This window comes from Cupressus sempervirens, chromosome 5, assembly GCF_028749045.1.
Source record: "Cupressus sempervirens isolate cs-2001-9-10 chromosome 5, ASM2874904v1, whole genome shotgun sequence".
NCBI lineage: Eukaryota > Viridiplantae > Streptophyta > Pinopsida > Cupressales > Cupressaceae > Cupressus > Cupressus sempervirens.
Genome location: NC_143122.1, coordinates 294,435,401 through 294,455,054, shown reverse-complemented (window position 1 = coordinate 294,455,054; position 19,654 = coordinate 294,435,401). Strand labels below are relative to the sequence as shown.

The following is a 19,654-nucleotide window of genomic DNA, read 5'->3' as shown; positions in this document are numbered from 1 at the left end:
CCAATAAATATGGTGCTCATGAGTTCTATGCTCTTGAATAACATGGTTTTCTATTTAGGACCCAAAGGTAGTTTAGTTGTAAAGCTACTAAACATGCTTGATATTCATCAATTTCATTATGCAATATTGACAACTCCCAGTATAAGGTATCCTAAGATTAGTATGTTCAAAAAGTGCAAAATGAGATGATGTAGATAATACTCTAATGGTACTCCTTGATTTGGCTAGCTACCATAATTAGAATACAAGCTCCATGTGGGAGGTGGTCATGAGAAACCCCTTATTATATATTGGATTTTATATTTTAGGCTAGAATTCCCTAGAATCGCTTGCACCCATCACATCTAGAGAGGAAAAACTATATTTGAAATTTGTCCTTGACAAACAAACACCCTCTTGATAAAGTGTGATGACAAGTTATTGTGGTTATAACCTTTTGGATTCTTGTTCTCTATGTTATTTTTATTTATTTTCATTTTTTCTTGAAAGGATCACATCTCAATTTATTGTTGTGATAATAGTTTATTTAGGTATCTAATATTCAATAACCTCAAAAGAAAATTAGTAAGCCTAAATTATTTAAATCCTTAGTTTTAATAGATTGATGTTATCTAGGACTTACAACTCCAATTATACATAAATTCCTTGGTTTAAGCTTTAAGGGCATGTTTGGCTATTGGGATTTGTAATTCTGGCATTGGCCTCATATCCAAAATTTGTCAAATTATGGATTTGTAATTCTGAATTTGCATTTTGGGAAAATAATTGGACCCATTTGGTTCACCGATAATTTGATGGAGAATATGTTTTCTTTGTGCTTGGTTATACAAAATTGAAATTGAAATTTGAACTCTACATTGCTCAGATCAATGTAAGCCCATCACCAAGTATTTGCAAACTTGTAGATTACAAAATCTTAAACAACATATTGTAAATCAAAATTAGTGCTCTCCATTATAATCATCTTCAAAACATCAACAAATAACCAAAAGTCACAAAAACCCATATCATAAAACAAATCATTGATCTTCAAGAAGCTGCAAAGGATTGTGATGATCAACTAGTGTAAAACATGTATTTGTATAACAATGACAAACAAGGCTATAAGGCAAAAATATATGATGGAATGGACCAGAATCGATCTGCCATTGGTTCTGAAACCACATAAATCTATGGTACCTTTATTTCCTAGAAGTTGAAACAAAAGCCCCAAGAGCAACAGTAAGAACAATAGAACCCCAACTATGACTGGCCCCCAAGAAGAAGACATCATTTCTTCTCTTAATACCTTCACACTTTAAATAGAACTTTTAGTAGAGAAGATCAACAGATCATGATTTGAGCTGCTACAAAGGGCAAAATTTACTATACCAAAAAGTTAGGGCCCATTTAGCTACTCAAAGCAAAAATCTTGTGACTCAATCTTCAGGCAATTGCATAACCCTTTCACCTTATTCACTTCAAAATCAACAATTTCAATTTCTCCATTGTTCAAAATCACCTAAAACTTGTCTGTCAAAATTGACTAAATCGGTGAGGCTCTGCAATGGCGATGGATACCATTTTCCTAATTTCTCAAAATGGTGAATATCAATAGATCAATAGATCGAATCGTATTCTAGAGAACAAAATAATGGATATCACGAAAACCACATAACCCTAAAAATCTAAAAGAAAAGCCTCGAGGACAATAGTAAGAACAATAGAACCCCAACTATAACTGGCCCCCAAGCAGAAGACATTGTTTCTTTTCTTAATAGATTCACACTTTAAATAGAATTTTTAGCAGAGAAGATGAATGGATTTTGATCTGAGTTGCTACAAAGGGCAGAAATTATTGTGCCGAAAACTTAGGGCCCATTTAGCTATTCTGACCAGAAGACCCATGACTCAATCTTCAGGCAATTACAAATCCCTTTCGCCTTATTCAGTTCAAAATTGACAATTTCAATTTCTCCATTGTTCAAAATCAGCTAAATCTTGTTTGTCAAAATTGACTAGATCAGTGAGGCTCTACAAACGCCATTTTCCTAATTTCTCAAAATGGTGAAGATCAATAGATCAAATTGTATTCTAGAGAACAAAATAATGGATATCAAGAAAGCCACACAACCCAAATAAAAAACGATTTAGGTATTATTAGCCAATAGTGCATTTTTCACAAGGTAACAATGACAACTTATTAGTATCCATTTAGAGTACAATGGACATAAAATCCTCAATGGTAAATGTCTAAAATATATTCAAATATATATTGAATAAATTTCACCTGCCCATCTATAATTAAGTTAAATATCTAAGAGACTTTTCTACCAAACCATGACAAGGACTAGCCACTGGTTTTGATTCAAGCATTTCAAATGCTCATTATATTTCCCACAATTGAATGTTTTTTGAAATAACTAATTCAATTATCTAAAGCTGTATTACATATACATGAGGATTATTATTATTATTAAAGTATGGGGGAATGGTGTATCCACAAGCTGGCATAGTTTGAGTATTTAGGATGTTACATTTAAATCCCTTTAAGGAGAAATATGAAATCTCTCATTTGAGGGCCCACCAATTGAAGTAGATTAACCCCAAGATACGATCAATGGTAAGGGAAACACTGGTTTCTCATCCAAAAATCTTATTTCATAATCATCCTCTTGCAGGAAAGTAGTTAGTAGTTAGGATGATGAAGATCACAGATAAATGTAATTCAAAAACGACAATAAGTTGACCAGTTATTAGAATTGCAAGATAAAAGTGCGGATTTCCATTGGGCCCAACTCTACAATCATGTCTGTACCATCTACAGGACCACCTCTTATGCTCCCAACTTCTGTGGTGTTAGCACCTATTACTGTCCAATTTAATTTCTTCATTTCTGACTTCTCTTGATTAGCCGACAAGCTCGTCTCCTTAATTTTCAATACCTGCAGTAATTGATCACTCATTAAATCAAAGATTGAATTGAAAAAAAAAACAGAAGATTATTAATAAATTTTGCATTTTTACCGTTTTGGTTGAGAAAATCTTTTTGAGCTCAACTTTTGCAACTTGTGAATATAATGAGTCTTCCCCTGCCTGCTTATCCATAGTTACTAAATAGTTAGTAAAACTAATCCAATAATCTGTTACTTTTAGCAGAAGTATTCAAAGATCTTCATCTTAGAAGTTTACATAAAACATGTGTCATCAATACGATGTTATATTTTCTTTAAGTATTTATGAATTGTGAAATTTGATTTTACCAATCAACACTGAATAGATAAGAGAAAACTTGTGAAATGGATATTTCCACCCTCTAGATGCTAGCACCCAAATTCATGCAGAAAAAATTGACGAAAGGAAACATAAGGAAGCTAAAATCAGCCTTGATAACAGACAAGTTAATTAAAAATATATGGTTTTTTATAATTTGATAGGTACTTTCTTCAAGTTTATGGACAAGAACGTAGCGATGTGGAGACATGTTTTTGGATGACATGCAATTTTCTCTTGTTTAATGATGTTGGAGGATGATCATCTAAAACTTAAACAAATTTAAACCAATTAAAATTTTAAAATGTAAATTATATGCTGAAATGCTACTATCCAGCTGAAAGAAACAGATATAATAAAAATCTTGAGCTGAGATGGTACTTACTGATTTGTTCTACTAAACAGCAAATGACAGATGAAAAAGAAGAGTTAATCACACCAACTGCTATTTGCAGCCTTTAATGCCAATATTTAAAATATCTTCTTTAGTATCCTGAGCACCCCTCTATATAGCTGTACATTTTGTTTTTCTGCCCTTTCAACTGTCATTCACTTTGATTTTCCGCAAAACCATAGTCAGCTATCACATTAAATGCACTACAATATATAGCCTACTATTCCTAGCTGGCCTTTTTGTGTTGCATGCCATAATACTAGGTCTGGGAATGTATTAATTCCAAAACATGTTACTCCATTATAGCGCACAAGCATATTATGGCACTCAGAAACACTTAAAGTGAAAATCTTATTCCCCTTTTTGTTCTGGTGCGTGCTCAATCATTCATTTGCAAGTTTTATGATTTCAAGAGACTTATGTTCCTCCAAGATGCTGCACAACATACACTACATTTGCAAGCCTTTGTTTGGAACTTTGTTTCATCTTGGAAGGGTGCACTTGACCATGTGAATGCATTTTGTCTTCAAAGGTTTATCTCGCATTGACATTTATGTGCCTGGGGTTTCTGACACATTTTTTGACTTTGAAAATAATTATTTCTACCCTAAAACACACGTTGAAGTTTTTGACAAACATTTCTGAGTTTTTGTTTTTTAATCTATTTTGCCTAGAAACCCTAATGTCATATGCCTAGGGAATTTGACACATTTTTTTTTAACTTGCACATGGAATTTGTATCTGTTGTAAGGCCGCAACCAGGTATGCCTTGTTGCCCGGCATATTGCAAGAAATCTGTCACTGAATCTTAAGTAATCAATATAATTCTGTCATTTTGTTCTTCCTTTTGTGTTATTGCTTCACTGTGTACTCTTGCTGCCAAAAACTATTGATTTCTAACATAAAGTGCACATTAGAGTTCCTAATGGCTTTTTTGAGCTTTCAAATACTGCAACTTTGAAACTTTTATTGATAACAAAACTATGAAAGGAATAAACTCACCAGTAAAAATAGGGCAACACACGGGGCATTGTCACATACACAAAAATTCATCTAGAGAAAACACAAAATGGTTAAAGTCTTTAGGAAGAGTGTGCATCTTACTTACTATTTAATTCTATCGCATGGGAACTTTGTCATTAAAATGATCTTACAAGTTTGCACAAACAATAGTAGAAATTTACTTGTCTCCAGTCTGCCCCTGCAATCCACAAGAATCCTATAATCCACTATCTATCTTCTTCATTTGACAATTATAACAGTATTATTTTTAGCCAACTAATCTTTACAATGGGTATTTTATCGCCCTTTATCATTCTTCCTTGCCTCAAAGGGAAATGAATTGGTTTGCCTTAGAATGGTGACAACCACCCGTCCACATAACCCAAATAATCTAAGATTGCAGCCCCAACAAACTCCAAGAGAAAAAAAACTATGAGTTTATTGTCCACCGAATACCACTTTTGGGGCATCCCTGTAAGCTGTGGGAAGGCAACTTAGGGTCATGCTAACCGGACTTGCTAGATAAGCTGAGTCAAAAGGTTAATCACTAGACTCACTGGTGGCTATCCACTGCTGCTAGAGTGAATTAAATTCAAACTGTTATCCAGGTTCTTCCTATTTACAAATTTTTTTTTCAGGTCTCCTTTGTATTTCTGCAAAGAATCTAATGCTCTTTTGCACCGATTCCTTTGGAGTGGTAATTTGCATGCTTCTAAGTGGAGCTTAGTCAAGTAGGAGTTTGTGTGTAGGCCAAAGAAAGAGGGGGACCTTCGTGTTCATTCTGCAATCTTGAATGGGCAGGTTCTTGCAACCTAGTTATATTGGCGATGTTGTACTGGTTAGGATAAGGTTTGGACTCAAATTCTCACACGTAAGTAATTAAAAGGAGTTACCATTTCGGATGTTCCTTGTTGTTTTTTGGAGGGAATGGGCTCTATGATTTGGCACACTCTAGAAACTGAGACCCAACTCACTAAAAGTGGGCTTTTTTGTATCTACAACTAATGGCCCCAAATCTCTTTTTTAGCTTGACACGTGGGATGGCAATCCTCCTTTTCTTTCCATGCATCGACACCTAAAACCCCTTTGAGATATTTATACTGTAGCTAGTTCGAATAAGATAGATAATTATAAGATCGCTCAAAAATTAAGGGCTAGTTGATTATAGATGGAAGGATTCTTGTAAATGGTTGCAAGGTGGGTTAGAGGAGGCTTGAATGAGTTGGTTTAGATTCTTGCTTATTGTGTTTTGGGCAAGATTTATGGCCCAAGGTTGTGATTCATTTGGTAAGTACTATGTTGTTGTAGGGTGCATGGAGGTTGATAGACAACGATTTGGAGAAATAGGGGCGCCTGGCTGGAAAAAGGTGTGGAACATTTTTTTTTTCTTGGCCCAATTGCAACTTTTCATGTGGCTAAAAGTTCAAAAGAATCAACACCAATGTCTTACTCAGAATAGTTTGTGTAAGTAGAGCTTCCATGGTCCCTCTATGTGTGTTTTGTGTTGTAATAGTGAAGTGTGTGTTTCTCATCTTTTCTTTCAATGCTCTTTCTCCAAAGAGATTTGGCACTTTTGGTGGATAGTTTGGAATTAGGTTTGTTGGCATGTCTCCTCTTTAATTGAGTGTTGGGTCCCCAAGAGTAAGTCTCCAGTTAAAACTTCTTTTCTTTAAGTTGCCTAGGCTTTTCGGCCCACTTTCATTATCTGACATATTTTGATAGAAAGGAATAATAGGCCCTTTCATGATACTAGGATGGTTATTCAACACATAATGGTGGAAAATTATTCTTGTCTTTGAGAGCCTATCTCAACAAAGTGTGACTTTGCTAGAGGTGTTGATCTTGGAGATATTATCTACAACTGGTTCAATTTTCCTCTTTAGGGAGTTGATCCTTCTCTTGGGTTGAGTGGTGGACAAGTCATGATGGAGACATCCTTTGCAAAAGATAAATTAAGAGGGTTTTTTGATTCATTCTACTCGAGTTTTAAAAATTAGCACTGATGGTTCTTCTCAGGGGGGTCTTGGTCATGTTGGTATTGGCATAGAGTGTGATAGCTTTGAAGGTACAATTTTTCACTTTATAAGGTTCTTCACACAAATAGTTACACCGATTCTCTCCCCATTTTGTACCTTGTGTAGCAAGTTGTATTCTAGGATGGAAAAGGATTATTTATGAATCTAATTCTTAGGTGGTGGTGACTCTACTGAATTGGAAGTGACTAGATGATATCATTTGGCACTTAGCTGTGGCCATTGAATAGATTCTAAGGTTGTGCAACTCTTTGAAATTTGTTATTTTTATTCACATTCCTAGGGAGTGGAATGGAGTAGTAGATTGTTTGACCAAATGGACATCTAATCAAATGTAGGGTGAGAATATTGTGGATAGGGTAGTTTTTGAATTGTCTCACATGTTGGATCAAAAAGATAGGGTTGTGTAGTGCTCTTATCTCTGTTGTGTGGGTGGTTCCTGCTTTGTAACTCACACTGTGTTGATTAAATTTTTACCCCTCTTTTAGTCCAAAAATATCACTATGGCTTTGTGGAAAACAAACAATCACAACTATGAAGACATAGTAGCCCACTTAGAAGATGTTTGCTTCCCTAATGCCACCTAATCTAGTTGAAAAACAAAGTTGGCCTTCTCCAAAATCAATGACAACCAAACAAAGAACAAAACTTCCTTTTCAAGGTCTCCCTTTCTTTTTGTTGATAAATTCCTTCTCAAGGTCTCTTGCTCTTAAACAATTTTCAACATTAATAACCCCTAATTGTATGAATGTTAAATGTAAACTAACTATTCATCCATCCCTTGGTATAGCTCTAATTATAAACTTTCTATAGTGGTACCAATGTACTACATGATCAATAAGGTGTCAATTGATTTATATTGAAGGTTTTAGCCGCTTATTTAAAAAAAGGAGATTTGCACAATAGAATCAGAGACTTTAATAGCAACCATACTTGGGAGGCCTATAGAGAAAAAAGGATACAAGGGCATATGGAAAGTGTTATACATGCTTCAAAACAACTGTAAATCAGCCAGAGTTATGGGCTTGGAAATCTAAGAAAACATTATATGAGCTGCTTGTTACATAGGTGGTTCTGTATAGTTGTGAGGTTTTGAGCAGCAGCACATCAATATCATGATGGAGGCAAATAGAAAGGCAAAGAAATATCTTATCATGAGCAACTAAAAATATAAAACTACAATGCCTTACTAAATCATCTTAGTAAAAGCCACTGCCTCCCTCGTTGACACAGCTGCAATGATCAGATTGTTAGGTTGCTTGAAGAGAACAAAGATAATGGAAGATCACAATCGACCCAAAATTGTGTCGTCAATAAATATTGTGTAGCCGACACGATGTATGTCAGTGGTAAATACTATGTAGCCAACGGGGCCTTCGGGAAGGTTCTTGTTATGTAGTCGATGGCCCTTTGGGAAGGTTCTTAGGAAAGTATTTATACACCCTCCGAGATCATTGTAATGATCATCGGAAGGATTATGTAATCTCTTTGGCATGTGCAAATAATAAAAGGAGTACTATTGTATTACATGTTCTTGTCTATTGTCTATATGCAATAAATCATTTACCCTGTATGGTAAACATTTGGCGCCATTGCCCGATGGACCTGGAATGAAGACTAATGCTGAATCAGTTGAACAAAAATAAGAACAAGCTAAAGGAAAAAGATGAAATACACACAGCACAAGGGAATTTAATTTTGGTACAACAGGCCGAACGCAGAAGAAGGTTTTAGCAAATTGCCGACGGACACCGAAGCGCTGAAGAATTGTTGGAAGAGACTCGACAGTGGCTGGATTTGGTGGAAGAAGCAAGGGAGGAGTTTCTGAACCTGCATACACCAAGGGAAGAGAATCTAGGCGGAAGGGGATTAACTTGCACAGCTCGGAGTGCCAAGGGAACATGAGCGTGGAGCGAACTCTTCATCCGAGATACACTTTCAAAACAGAAAACTTCAGCTGACGAAAACCCTTCTTCACCAAATAGCATGACTATCAGAAACAGCGCGAGTGTTCAAAGCAACGTGGGTATTCAAAATAGCACAGGTATGCAGAACAGTGCGGGTGTATAGAACAGCGTAGGTGTGCAGAGCAGCGCGGGTGTGCAGAACAACGCAGGTACACAACAAATCCCTCAACCTCTAACAGTAATGGCTGGACCAAAGGAGAAGTTGTCAAAGTTTGATGGTGATGGAATAGTCGATCCAATCTGACACTGTAAAACCTGCGAAACAATTTGGCGGGCGAATGGCATAACGAATACAAATGAATGGGTTTGACAATTTTTGGCAACACTAAGGGGCGTAGCAATTGATTGGTTCGCCGATACGGATCCTCAAAAATTAACCAATTGGGACAACATTAAGGAGTTTACCACTGAATTTCAACTGTTGCGCAACAACAATGAGATCGTAGCAGAGATATACAACACGAAGCAAGGCAAAAATGAAACAATTCGAGTACATGCTAGAAAATTAAAAGACTTAATAAACAAGATGGAAAGTAAGCTGGCGGATGGGCTGCAAAAGAGATGGTTCATTGAAGGACTACGCCCGAAGTTACGGAAGAAGATGAGGATTGTGCTGCCATCGTCATACACTGAAGCAGACAATCGAGCGATGAACTTGGAAAGTGAGCAGAAAAGAAAACAGAAGAAGAGTAGCTCATCCAAGTCAAATGACGATGCGTCCTCTGAAGAAGAGAGCAGCGATGACGAAAAAGGCATCAAAAAAGTCTAAGCCCTCCAAAAGGATATGATCTGAATGATGAAAGAATTTAAGAACATGCAGAAGGAGACCAAGGGAAATGAGCTATGGTGCACAAACTGCAAGAAAGAAGGCCATACGAAGGGATCCTATCCAAAGAACCAATTCTGCAAGATCTACCAAATCATGGGACATTCCACAAAAGAATGCCCCTTCAATATGAAAACAAGAGGACCTCAACAAGTGTTCCTGACACAGGAGGCTTCCGCGTCAGGAGGGAGCGGAAACACCAGTACGGAGGGTGCCACCTCGAGAGGGTACAGAAATAATAGACGAGGGCAAAACAACAACAATGCCAACAATAATAATGGGAGCCGCAATCGAATTCAATACGATGCAAACGGCCGCCCAATGGTACAATGTCGTGCATGCAATTTGTGGGCCACTTTGCCTAAGACTGTACAATGGAAAACACACTGAAGTTGTTATGTAGATGGTGCAGTCCTAGAGAACATGAAGATGCCAAGTGCCTGAAATCAGGAGTGAGTCTGATCACCATTGGGACGGACAAAGAGGAGGCTCTGGCAATCACACGGAAGCAAGCAAAACTATACCCCGACTCGATGGAGGAAAATAAGAGATTAGAGGAAGCACAAGCAGAAATTGAAAAGGCAGCATAGGCAGACAAAGCACACTTGAAAGACACTACTGGTACCTCAGCAAGAAACTGCGTAGAACAGAACATCGTACGACAGATATTACAAACCGAAGTGCCAGTCAAGATAAATGATCTATTGCTCACAATGCCTCAACTCCGATCGGCACTCACAAACATCGCTCCCACTGCTAAATTACCAGCCAAACAAGGAAAGGAGAGGAAAAGTAGAGCACATCTAGAGGACCAAATGTTGCTAGCCCTTACATCCAGACGGCATCCGACTGTCGTTGAGATGGGAATTTTGGGAACTGTCTTGACAGACACAATTGTAGACGAAGAGTCCGGCATGAATGCGTTACCGGAGGATACTTGGAAGAGGTTGGGACAGCCAACGTTGTGGCCACCTACATTTCAATTGCTAACAGCGGACCAACACGGCATTAAACCTCTCAGCGTCTTGATGGCACAACCAGTGATGATTGGAACACAACCATTCCTACTTGACTTCGTTGTCATCCCGCTGAAAAGTAGAGGCTATGACGCCATTTTAGGTGGGGGATGGCTCGTACAAGAAAAAGTTAAACATGACTGGAAGAGGAATACACTATCCATGGAAAGCAGGGGACGATGATTCACTATTGATTTACACACAGAAATGGTGGGTGAAGAAGCCGTATCATCTGATTCTAACAAAGAGGATGAAGGAAAGCAGCGATTGGAATCCACTGAGGAAGGAGTCCTATGGTTGGAAGGCAAATCAATGGATGATGATTTGGATTCGGTGAACGGCCTTTTCCATTGGCAGATGGAGGATTACGAGCTCTCTCCAAGATGTAATATGTTAAGGGTCAATGAAGGTGAGAAAGGAGCGGAAAATGAATGTCCGAAGAAATACAGAGAAGCGGAAGAAGGAAAGGTAGTTACGACAAAAGCTGAAGGGAAGAACATACCATACGAACCCAAAAAAAGAAAAGATTCCACTGTATGGTACACAATAAATGGACTGCGCAAAAAGAAAATGTTACATCGAACCACAGATATAGTAGAAATGTCCTAGCAGCACGGAAAACACATCATACGGTTTGCACAAGAAACAAAGAGGAAGGGTTTAATAAAAACTTCAGCAGTACAGAGTGAAGGTTCTAAAATCAAGAATACAGCTATTGATGGCAAGGAATGGCAGCCAACGGAATTCATGGTACGTGACATGGAAAGCCTAAGGGAAAGGTTGTATAATCTGAACAAACTCGAGGAGAAGCGATTGCAGGCACAATGGGCCACGAAGGTGACACAAAACAGGCGAAAGATATGGCATTAGAAGCGTTTTAAATTGAATAAATTTCAACCGGGCCAATTGGTATTAAAGTATGACAGACGAAACAAAATCAAACCAGGCAAGTTCAAAGTTAAATGGGTCGGACCGTACAAGATACGGGAAGTTGGCTATAATGGGGCAATTAAGTTATGGACACTGAACATAAAAGAAATACTAGATGCAGTGAATGGATCGAAGTTAAAAATATACCATGAAAGAAATGGTCCCCCACCGACAAACAACTGAGAAAGGAAAAACAACTGTAAATAATGTATATATGTAAATAAAATATAGAAGTTGAAAGTGCCAAGTAATAAACTATAGTTTTAAAGTGTGAAGGAATAGGAAGCAAATTTGGAATGACTGGAATTATAGACATTAAAAAGTAATAGGTAGCACGGCCCGCCGTCCGACCTTAAGGGACATAATATAAAAACATTATTTAAAACATTTATTGAAAGAAGTTAATGACCGTACGGCCTTGTAGGAGGGAATAGAGATCAAATATAAGGCGAGCTAATGGTCGTACGACCTCAAGAAAGCTATGTAGGTATATTAAAGCTTCCATACGGAAGAAAAGAAAGGAAAATATTTAAGTCTGGGCACCGTACGGTATTCAAAGACAGAAGCTAGGAAGGTAAACAGTGACCGTACGGCTAAAGGGACCATACGGTGACACAAAATAGGAGTTGGGACGCATACAAAGGCCGTACGACTAGAGCATATTAGAAGACAGCCATACGACGTCAAGGAAGAGGAATAAAAAGCCATATGGCTGGAAGCATATTAGAAGGCAGCTGTATGGTGTCAAGGAAGATGAATAAAAAGTGAAAACTGTATGGCAATTACAACAAAGAGACAACGCTGGTTGCGTACGACGTACAAGCCATTCAAAGCCGTACGGGGTACAATGAAGACAAATTGTTTGGCAGGACAACGACTAATGATTGCTTGAAAGCCCGTACAGAGTATGGGATTGCTTGAAAGAAGTGCTTGAAGTCCATACAGTGGAGTCAGGGAAGCAAATTCCGTATGGTCCTAGGTTATAAGAAAGAGAAAAGGGTCATATTGTTGAGATAAGTAGAGAAGAAAAAAAATCTGTATGGCCAATCCGAGAGGAAGCCAAGCTGTACCATCAAGAGGAGCCGATACAGTAAGGAAGAGGAATTGCTATAGCCGGTTCACAAAGCTTAGGGAAAGCCGTACGGATCCGTACAGGGAAGGAGAAGAATTTCTGTGAGTCGAGGAACAACTGGTCTAACCCAACAAAGGAATAAATAAAGTCTACAGGAAAGCGAAAGTGGAAGAGCAAAAAAAATTTTAAAAATTAAAAATAATTTAAAAAAAAAAACAGATCGGAACAATTAAGAATGGGTAACATATGATGCCGAAGGGAAGGGAAAGACATAAACAGGTAGAAAACGCAAGTGGTTGGCTGAAAGAGTGTGGAATCAGAAGAAAATCACAAAAACAGTGTGTTTCATGGAGTTTTGTGTGAGTTTGAGGGTGCTGATTTGATCTTGGTGGCAGGGGCACTGCCCCTCAACCCCACCCTGTATCGCAACAGGGAGCACGCTTGGGGCACTACCCCAGGACCCCGCGGGGGCACTGCCTCTCGACCCCGTTGGGGGTGATGCCCCCTAGACCCCCAGTCGATGCAAATATCAGTCAGGGGAAGTGTGACCAATTAATGAGACTTGGAGCTGCCGCAAGCATAGTGTGCCAGAGGTGGAAAGATCAACAGAGCATGCCTTTCACAAGGGCGATATGCTTTGAAGCACTTGGAGTAGGTGTTGGATGTAAAGCTGTCATGGTGGATGCATAGAGAGCTTGAGAGGAGCTAATCATCCAATTGAAAGCAGTACAACAACACTTGGCTCAGTGTACCCAGAAGTTGGAAGCAGAGAAAGCGGCACAGGTGGCTATCAAGGTCAGTTAAGGAGATAGTATTGTGTTAGCAGAGGCTACAGATGCAACGTGGTTTGAAGACCAATTTGGTGCAGGCATGGGACGGATGTGAAAGTGGTGTGACAGAAATAGATTTATCTTGTAGTTCGTCAGTTAATGTATTTCGTTTTGTTAATCTCTCTCAGATATTTTGTAATTGTCGTCCGGAGACGACTTTTTCTTTTGGCGGGGATGATGTCGTCGGTAAATATTGTGTAGCCGACAAGATGTATGTCGTCAATAAATACTATGTAGCCGACGCGGCCTCCAGGAAGGTTCTTGTTATGTAGCCAACGGCCCTTCGGGAAGGTTCTTAGGAAAATATTTATACACCCTCCGGGATCATTGTAATGACGATCGGAAGCATTATGTAATCTCTTTAGCATATGCAAATAATAAAAGGAGTGTTGTTGTATTACATGTTCTTGTCTATTGTCTGTATGCAATAAACCATTTATCCTGTACAGTAAACAAATTGTGGCAGAGGAAAAGATAAGAATAAAAACACTTGGATGAAACAAAACATCAAGTGGTTGAGAAGATGGCGAATCAGTTTGCACAAATGTCGAAACATGAATGCTAAAATCAAGAAGCATGTGAGAGAAAGTCAAGGTGGCATTATGGTTAAAAAAACTTGTGAGAATAAGGAAATACTATGACAAGCATTTCAATCCCACATGTGAACCTCGACAAAAGCACAATAGGGAGATATATATAAAATAGAAAGAAAAAATTCTAATAGCTCAATTAAGAACTAGCGCACACCATCTTAGGTGTGAAACATGAAGATAGAAAACATCCAAAGACGAATGGGTCGTCAAGGTTTGTCTTCTTATGTCTCACTCAGTACAAACAAATTAAAATTACAACATGAATTGCTCAGCTTTTGTGGACATTCAGAGGAAATATTCAGATATTCTCACAGTTTTTCTTTTTTCTATTAATAATTTGAAATACTAAACTTCCTTAAAGACAACTGATTTTGAATTCAAGAAAACAACCATATTTTCCTACTAGAGTTAATAAACAGAAGAAAATACCTAACACTAGCCATTGGTGCCATATTTATTGGCCTACAAACATTTTTATGAACTTGTAGGATTCTTGAGGCTCCTCAAGCCTTTGCACCTGAAAAAGAAGTTATGTGTTGCTTCTTTGCATGGAAAACTCCGCAAACATCTTATATTTTTTTGTAATCAAGTAAACTCTATTCCAAATTCTCCCATGCCAGCTAAGACAGGTAGGTTAGGTTGAGGTGCCTTGTAATGTCCCCTTTGGGGGAAATTAAGAAATTATACGCCAACTTGAGAAAATATTAAAAATAGCTTTATGGCAGTTTAATGTAAATTGATAGAAGTCATTGTAATATTAAAAAAAGGTTTGAAAAGGGACAAAAGAGAATGAAGATGAAAAGACAGGAGTTGGAAAATGAAGGGTCACACCATTGTTCCTTAAAAGAAAAAGAGAAGCTCATTTGCATATGCTTGGTTTATGATTTGACTATTGATTTTCTTGAAGACTTCAGAAGCTTCATCTTTCAGATGGTTTAAAGATAGAAACCCTTGAGGTTGGAGGCAGTGGATGGAAACCGAATGTCAATTAGAGATATCACATAGGTGTCTCACTTGTTTACCGTACTGGTAAAAAAATCAACACATACAGACAATGGAACAAAATAGCATAATTATATTCGCATATGCCAAAACATTACATTATGCTTGATAAGATCAATGATAGAAGATAGCAGATGCTTTACAATGATCCCAGACGGGATATAAATACTATCTGTCGAACCTTCCCGAAGGAGTCCGTCGGCCACAAACATTATGTCCGCTACAAACTATTACCCATCAGCTACAAAATACAAAACACCGATGACAATCATTCCGTCGGCTACAGAAACACCGCCGGGACCATCTAGTCGGCTGACACCATCCCCCCCAAAAAGAAAAGTCGTCTCTTGACGACTAACAAAATATCTGAGACAAATTAACAAACAAAATACATTAACAGAGTGACTACAACAATAAAAATCTGCTTCTGACACATCACTGTCACCTTCGTCTCGTGCTTGTAGCCTCTGCTAACACAACATTGCCTCCTTAATGAAGCTGACCTTGATAGCCACCTGTGCTGCTTACTCTGTTTTCAACTCCTCGGTACCCTGACCCAAGTGTCGCTGCACTGCCTCCAATTGGATGATCAGCTCCTCCCGAGCTCTCTACACATCCACCAAGACAGCCTCCCGGCCAACACCTACTCCCAGTGCCTCTGGTACACAAACAGTCTATGCCTGCAGCAACTTCAACTCTTCTCAACTGGTCAGACTCCCACGACTAATATCTACAACGACTGCGGGTCCAGGCAGCGGGGTCGAGGGGCAACACCCCAAGTGCGCTCCGGAACCCACACAAAACTGCATGGAACACACTGTTTCTGCCATTTTTTGCCAATTCTACACTCTTTCTAGCAACCCCTGATACTTCCCCTTCCCGTTGGCATTCTCTGTTACTCATTCTGAATTGCTTCAATCTATCGTCCTTTTTTTTTTTTTTTGCAAACCCTCCTGCTTCTGTTTGTCTATTGTTGTTTCGACTCTCTACAAGTTCCTCCTTCCAACGCTTTTGTTTTCTACGGCCATGTTCTGTGTGGAACCCCGACAATACCTCTGGCTTAATATTTCTTTTTCTCCCATGGAAACTTACAAAAACTGAAACTGTGAACATTCACCCATCCGCAGACTGGAAAGAGATCCTCGCAAGGCGCGTGAATACCCAGCGGGAAGAGGACCTCCGGATAGGCTGCGATAATTGAAAGAAACTCGAGCGCAGGCAAAGGGAGGACAACACTAACTCATCCAACCCCCATAGTGGTGGTTTGGGCAACTCATCTTTTTTCTGGCGGCTATAACTACCTTATGAGCAGATTCCTTCTCCTTGAACCCTCGATCTGTTTGAGACCTCTTATGCAATTAAATTGATGGCTTTCCTCCTCACAAGCGGACAAAGCCGCCGAGGCATACATAGGCTGATCTCTTCATTATGATCCCTTCTGTACAAGATCGATGCTTTTGAGGGTCTGTTCGCCACCAAGAGTATTTTCGACGACCATGCTCAAAACCACAGAACCCGATTTCCCACCTTCTACCCAAATTTCTTTGTTAAAAGAACTCTAGCAGTGATTTCTTCCCCAGGATGCACTCTGTTCCGAATACTCTGTCTCCAGCGGCGACCTTTCTGCTTGATCCTCCATCCTCCCACGGCAACCCACTGTTCTTACGACAATCTACTGCTTTTAGCAAGATTGAAATCCGCGACCGCTTGCAAAAGGAAGGGAATAAAACTGAACTCCGTAGCTGATGAATTGGAGGTTGAAGTGCGCGGGATTTATTTTGTTTTCTGCCTGTGGAACTCTCTTTTTCACCTGCAGATAGACTGCCCGCAGGGCTTCTTTTTACCCGCGAACAGACTGCTCGCGGGGCTTCTTTCACCCGCGGACAAACTCTGTCCGTGGGACTTTTTCCACCCGCGGACAAACTTTGCCTGCGGGGCTCCCTTTTTTTTCAAATTTTTTTCAAATTTTTTTTTTTTTTTCACTTTATTTTTTTATCAATTTTTTTTTTTTTTTTGTGACAAAAATAAAATTAAAAAAACAACACCTCAATTTTGCCTCCACGCGTCGCCATTCTGCAACGACGGCAAGGGAATCATCTGATCATTCTGTGATGGTGACGACAACAGCATCTTCCTGGCACGGTAGGATCCGTTGACTGTGTGAGGTACCTCTTGCCCGTCCAACGTCCCCAACTTTACCACTCGATTGTCGCTGACCTCCCAGATCTGATATGATCCAACCCATCTTGCCTTAAACCTTTCCTGTTTGCTTTCATTCCGATCGTCATACTTGAGTACCAACTGCCCCGGTTGAAACCTGTTGAGTTTGTCATGCCACGCCTTATGCCTGTTCTATGTCACCTCCGTCGGCCACTGTGCCTGTGGTCATCGCGCATCTAGCTTATTTCCTTGCCGTCGGTACCCTTCAAGTAATTTTATGGTACGATGCATTCTTTTCTTCCTGTGCGGTCCCTTCACCGTGTACCGGACGGTGGGATCTTTCTTTTTTCTAGGTTTGGACTGTATGTTCTTCCCCTCAGCTTCAGGCGTAACCACCTTTCCTTCTTCCGCTGCTCTGTATTCCTTCAGACACTCATTTTCCTTTTTTTTCTCACCTTTGTCAACTCTTAGCATATTACAACTCGGAAACAATTCGTAGTCTTCTATCTGCTAGTGGTAAAGGCCATTCACCGAGTCTAGGTCGTCATCATTCGATCCTCGGTCAAGTCTCAATACTCCTCCTTCATCTGGTTCCATTCTCCTCTTTCCTTCGTCATCACTTTCGCCTTCACTTTCAGAATCTGACGATGCTGCCTCCTCACCGACCATTTGCGTGTGCAGGTCAATTGTGAATCTTTTGCCTCCGCCCTCTATTGATAGGGTATTTTGTTTCCAATCATGTTTTACTTTTGCTTGCACCAACCAATCCCATCCCAGAATAGCATCATATCCTTTTCTTTTCAATGGAATAACGACAAAATCCAATAAAAATGGTTGTGTTCCAATAGTTACCGGTTGCGCCTTCAAGATTCCCAACGGTTTGATTCCGTGTTGGTCTGCCGTGACCAATTGGAATGTTGGTGGCCACAATGTCGATTTTCCCAACTTCTTCCAGGTCTCCTCCGGTAACACATTCACACCGGATCCTCCGTCGACAATTGTGTCTGTTAGAACATGTCCCAAAATCCCCATCTCGACGACCACCGGATGCCTTCCCGTCGTGAGCGCTAGAAGCATTGGGTCTGTTGTCGTCATTGGACTGTTGTCCCTTCCTGTGTCCTCCGTTGCTTTCAAAAATGGTGTATGATTCAGAATGGCCGTCCGTAACTGGGGCATTGTGAGGAGGTCACTTATCTTGATTCGTACCTCCGTTTGTAAGATTTGTCGTACAATGTTTTGTTCTACGAAGTTCCTTGCCAAGGTGCCAGTGATGTCCTTCAACTGAGATGTCTCTGCCGACGATGCCTTTACAATTTCCGCCTGCGCTTCCCCCAATTTTCTCTTTTCCTCTGCTTGCCTCCGTGTAATTGCCAAAACCTCCTCTACATCCGTGCCGACAGTGATCAAGTTTACTCCAGACTTTGAGCACTTGGCATCCTCATGGTCACCGGGTCCACACCATCTGCATAATAATTTCGGTGTGTTTGCCGCTGTACAATCCCGCGCAAAATGACCCCACAAATTACATGCTCGGCATTGAACAATCGGCCGTCCGTTTGCATCATACTGGGTTCGACTTCGGCTCCCATTATTATTGTTCACATTGTTGGTATTTTGCCCTCTGCTATTATTCCTGTATCCGCCGGATGTGGCACCTGTACTATTCGTATTTCCGCTACTACCCGACGGGGAAGCCTCCTGTGTAAGAAACACCTGCGGAGATCCTCTTGTCTTCATGTTAAAGGGGCACTCTTTTGTGGAATGGCCTATGATCTGACAAATGTCACAAAATTGGTTCTTCGGACACAATCCTTTAGTATGACCGTCAGTCTTACAATCCATGCACCACAGCTCATTGGCTTTTGGGTCCTTCTGTATATTTTTTAACTCCATCATGCAAATCATATCCTTCTGTAGGGCACGAACCTTCTTGCTGCTACCTTCATCATCGCTACTATCATCTCTGGCAGGCTCGTCATCATCAAAATCAGATGAGCTAGTCTTTTTCTTTTTTGTCTTCTGCTCACTTTCAAGGTCCAGTGCTCTGTTATAAGCATCTGCATATGACGACGGTGGCACAATTTTCATTTTCCTCCGCAACTTGGAGCAGAGGCCTTCCACGAACCATCTTTTCTGAAGTCCGTTCGCCGGCTTTCTTTCCATTTTGTTTATTAAGTCTTTTAATCTCCTAGCGTAGATGCGGACAGTCTCATTCCTCCCCTGCTTGGTATTGAAAATCTCTGCTACGATTTCATTATCATCCCGCAACAGTTTAAATTCCGCTAGGAATTCCTTTTTAATGTTATCCCAGCTATTTAGCTTTTGTGGATCCGTATCCGCAAAACCAATCAATCGCTACCCCTCGTAGGGTTGCCAAAAATTGCCTCACCCATTTGTTGGCATCTATAATTCCATTTGCTCGCCAGATCGTCTCACATATCTTACAATGTCGAATGGGGTCGGCTGTACCATCGCCATCAAACTTCGGCAACTTTTCTTTGGGTCCTGCCATCACTCCTAGATTCTGTGCACGAGCGTTGTTTGATCTTGCAACACTGGCACTGTTCACTCTAGCAC

General features: G+C 39.9%; 1 protein-coding gene across 4 annotated transcripts in view; it reads right to left on the bottom strand.

Annotated features, from left to right (window-relative positions):
• Nucleotides 1-2,340: 2,340 nt before the first annotated feature.
• LOC149555734 (alpha-mannosidase-like) overlaps nt 2,341-19,654 on the bottom strand; it is a 120,061-nt gene continuing 102,747 nt past the window's right edge. For all 4 annotated transcript variants that reach the window (XM_089829877.1, XM_089829874.1, XM_089829876.1 and 1 more), the window contains exons 29-30: nt 3,007-3,075; nt 2,341-2,924 (exon numbers count right to left, since the gene is read on the bottom strand). In XM_089829877.1, the coding sequence (XP_089686003.1) occupies nt 2,736-2,924; nt 3,007-3,075 (258 nt within the window). In that variant the 3' untranslated portion in view covers nt 2,341-2,735. The remainder of the gene's footprint in view (nt 2,925-3,006; nt 3,076-19,654) is intronic.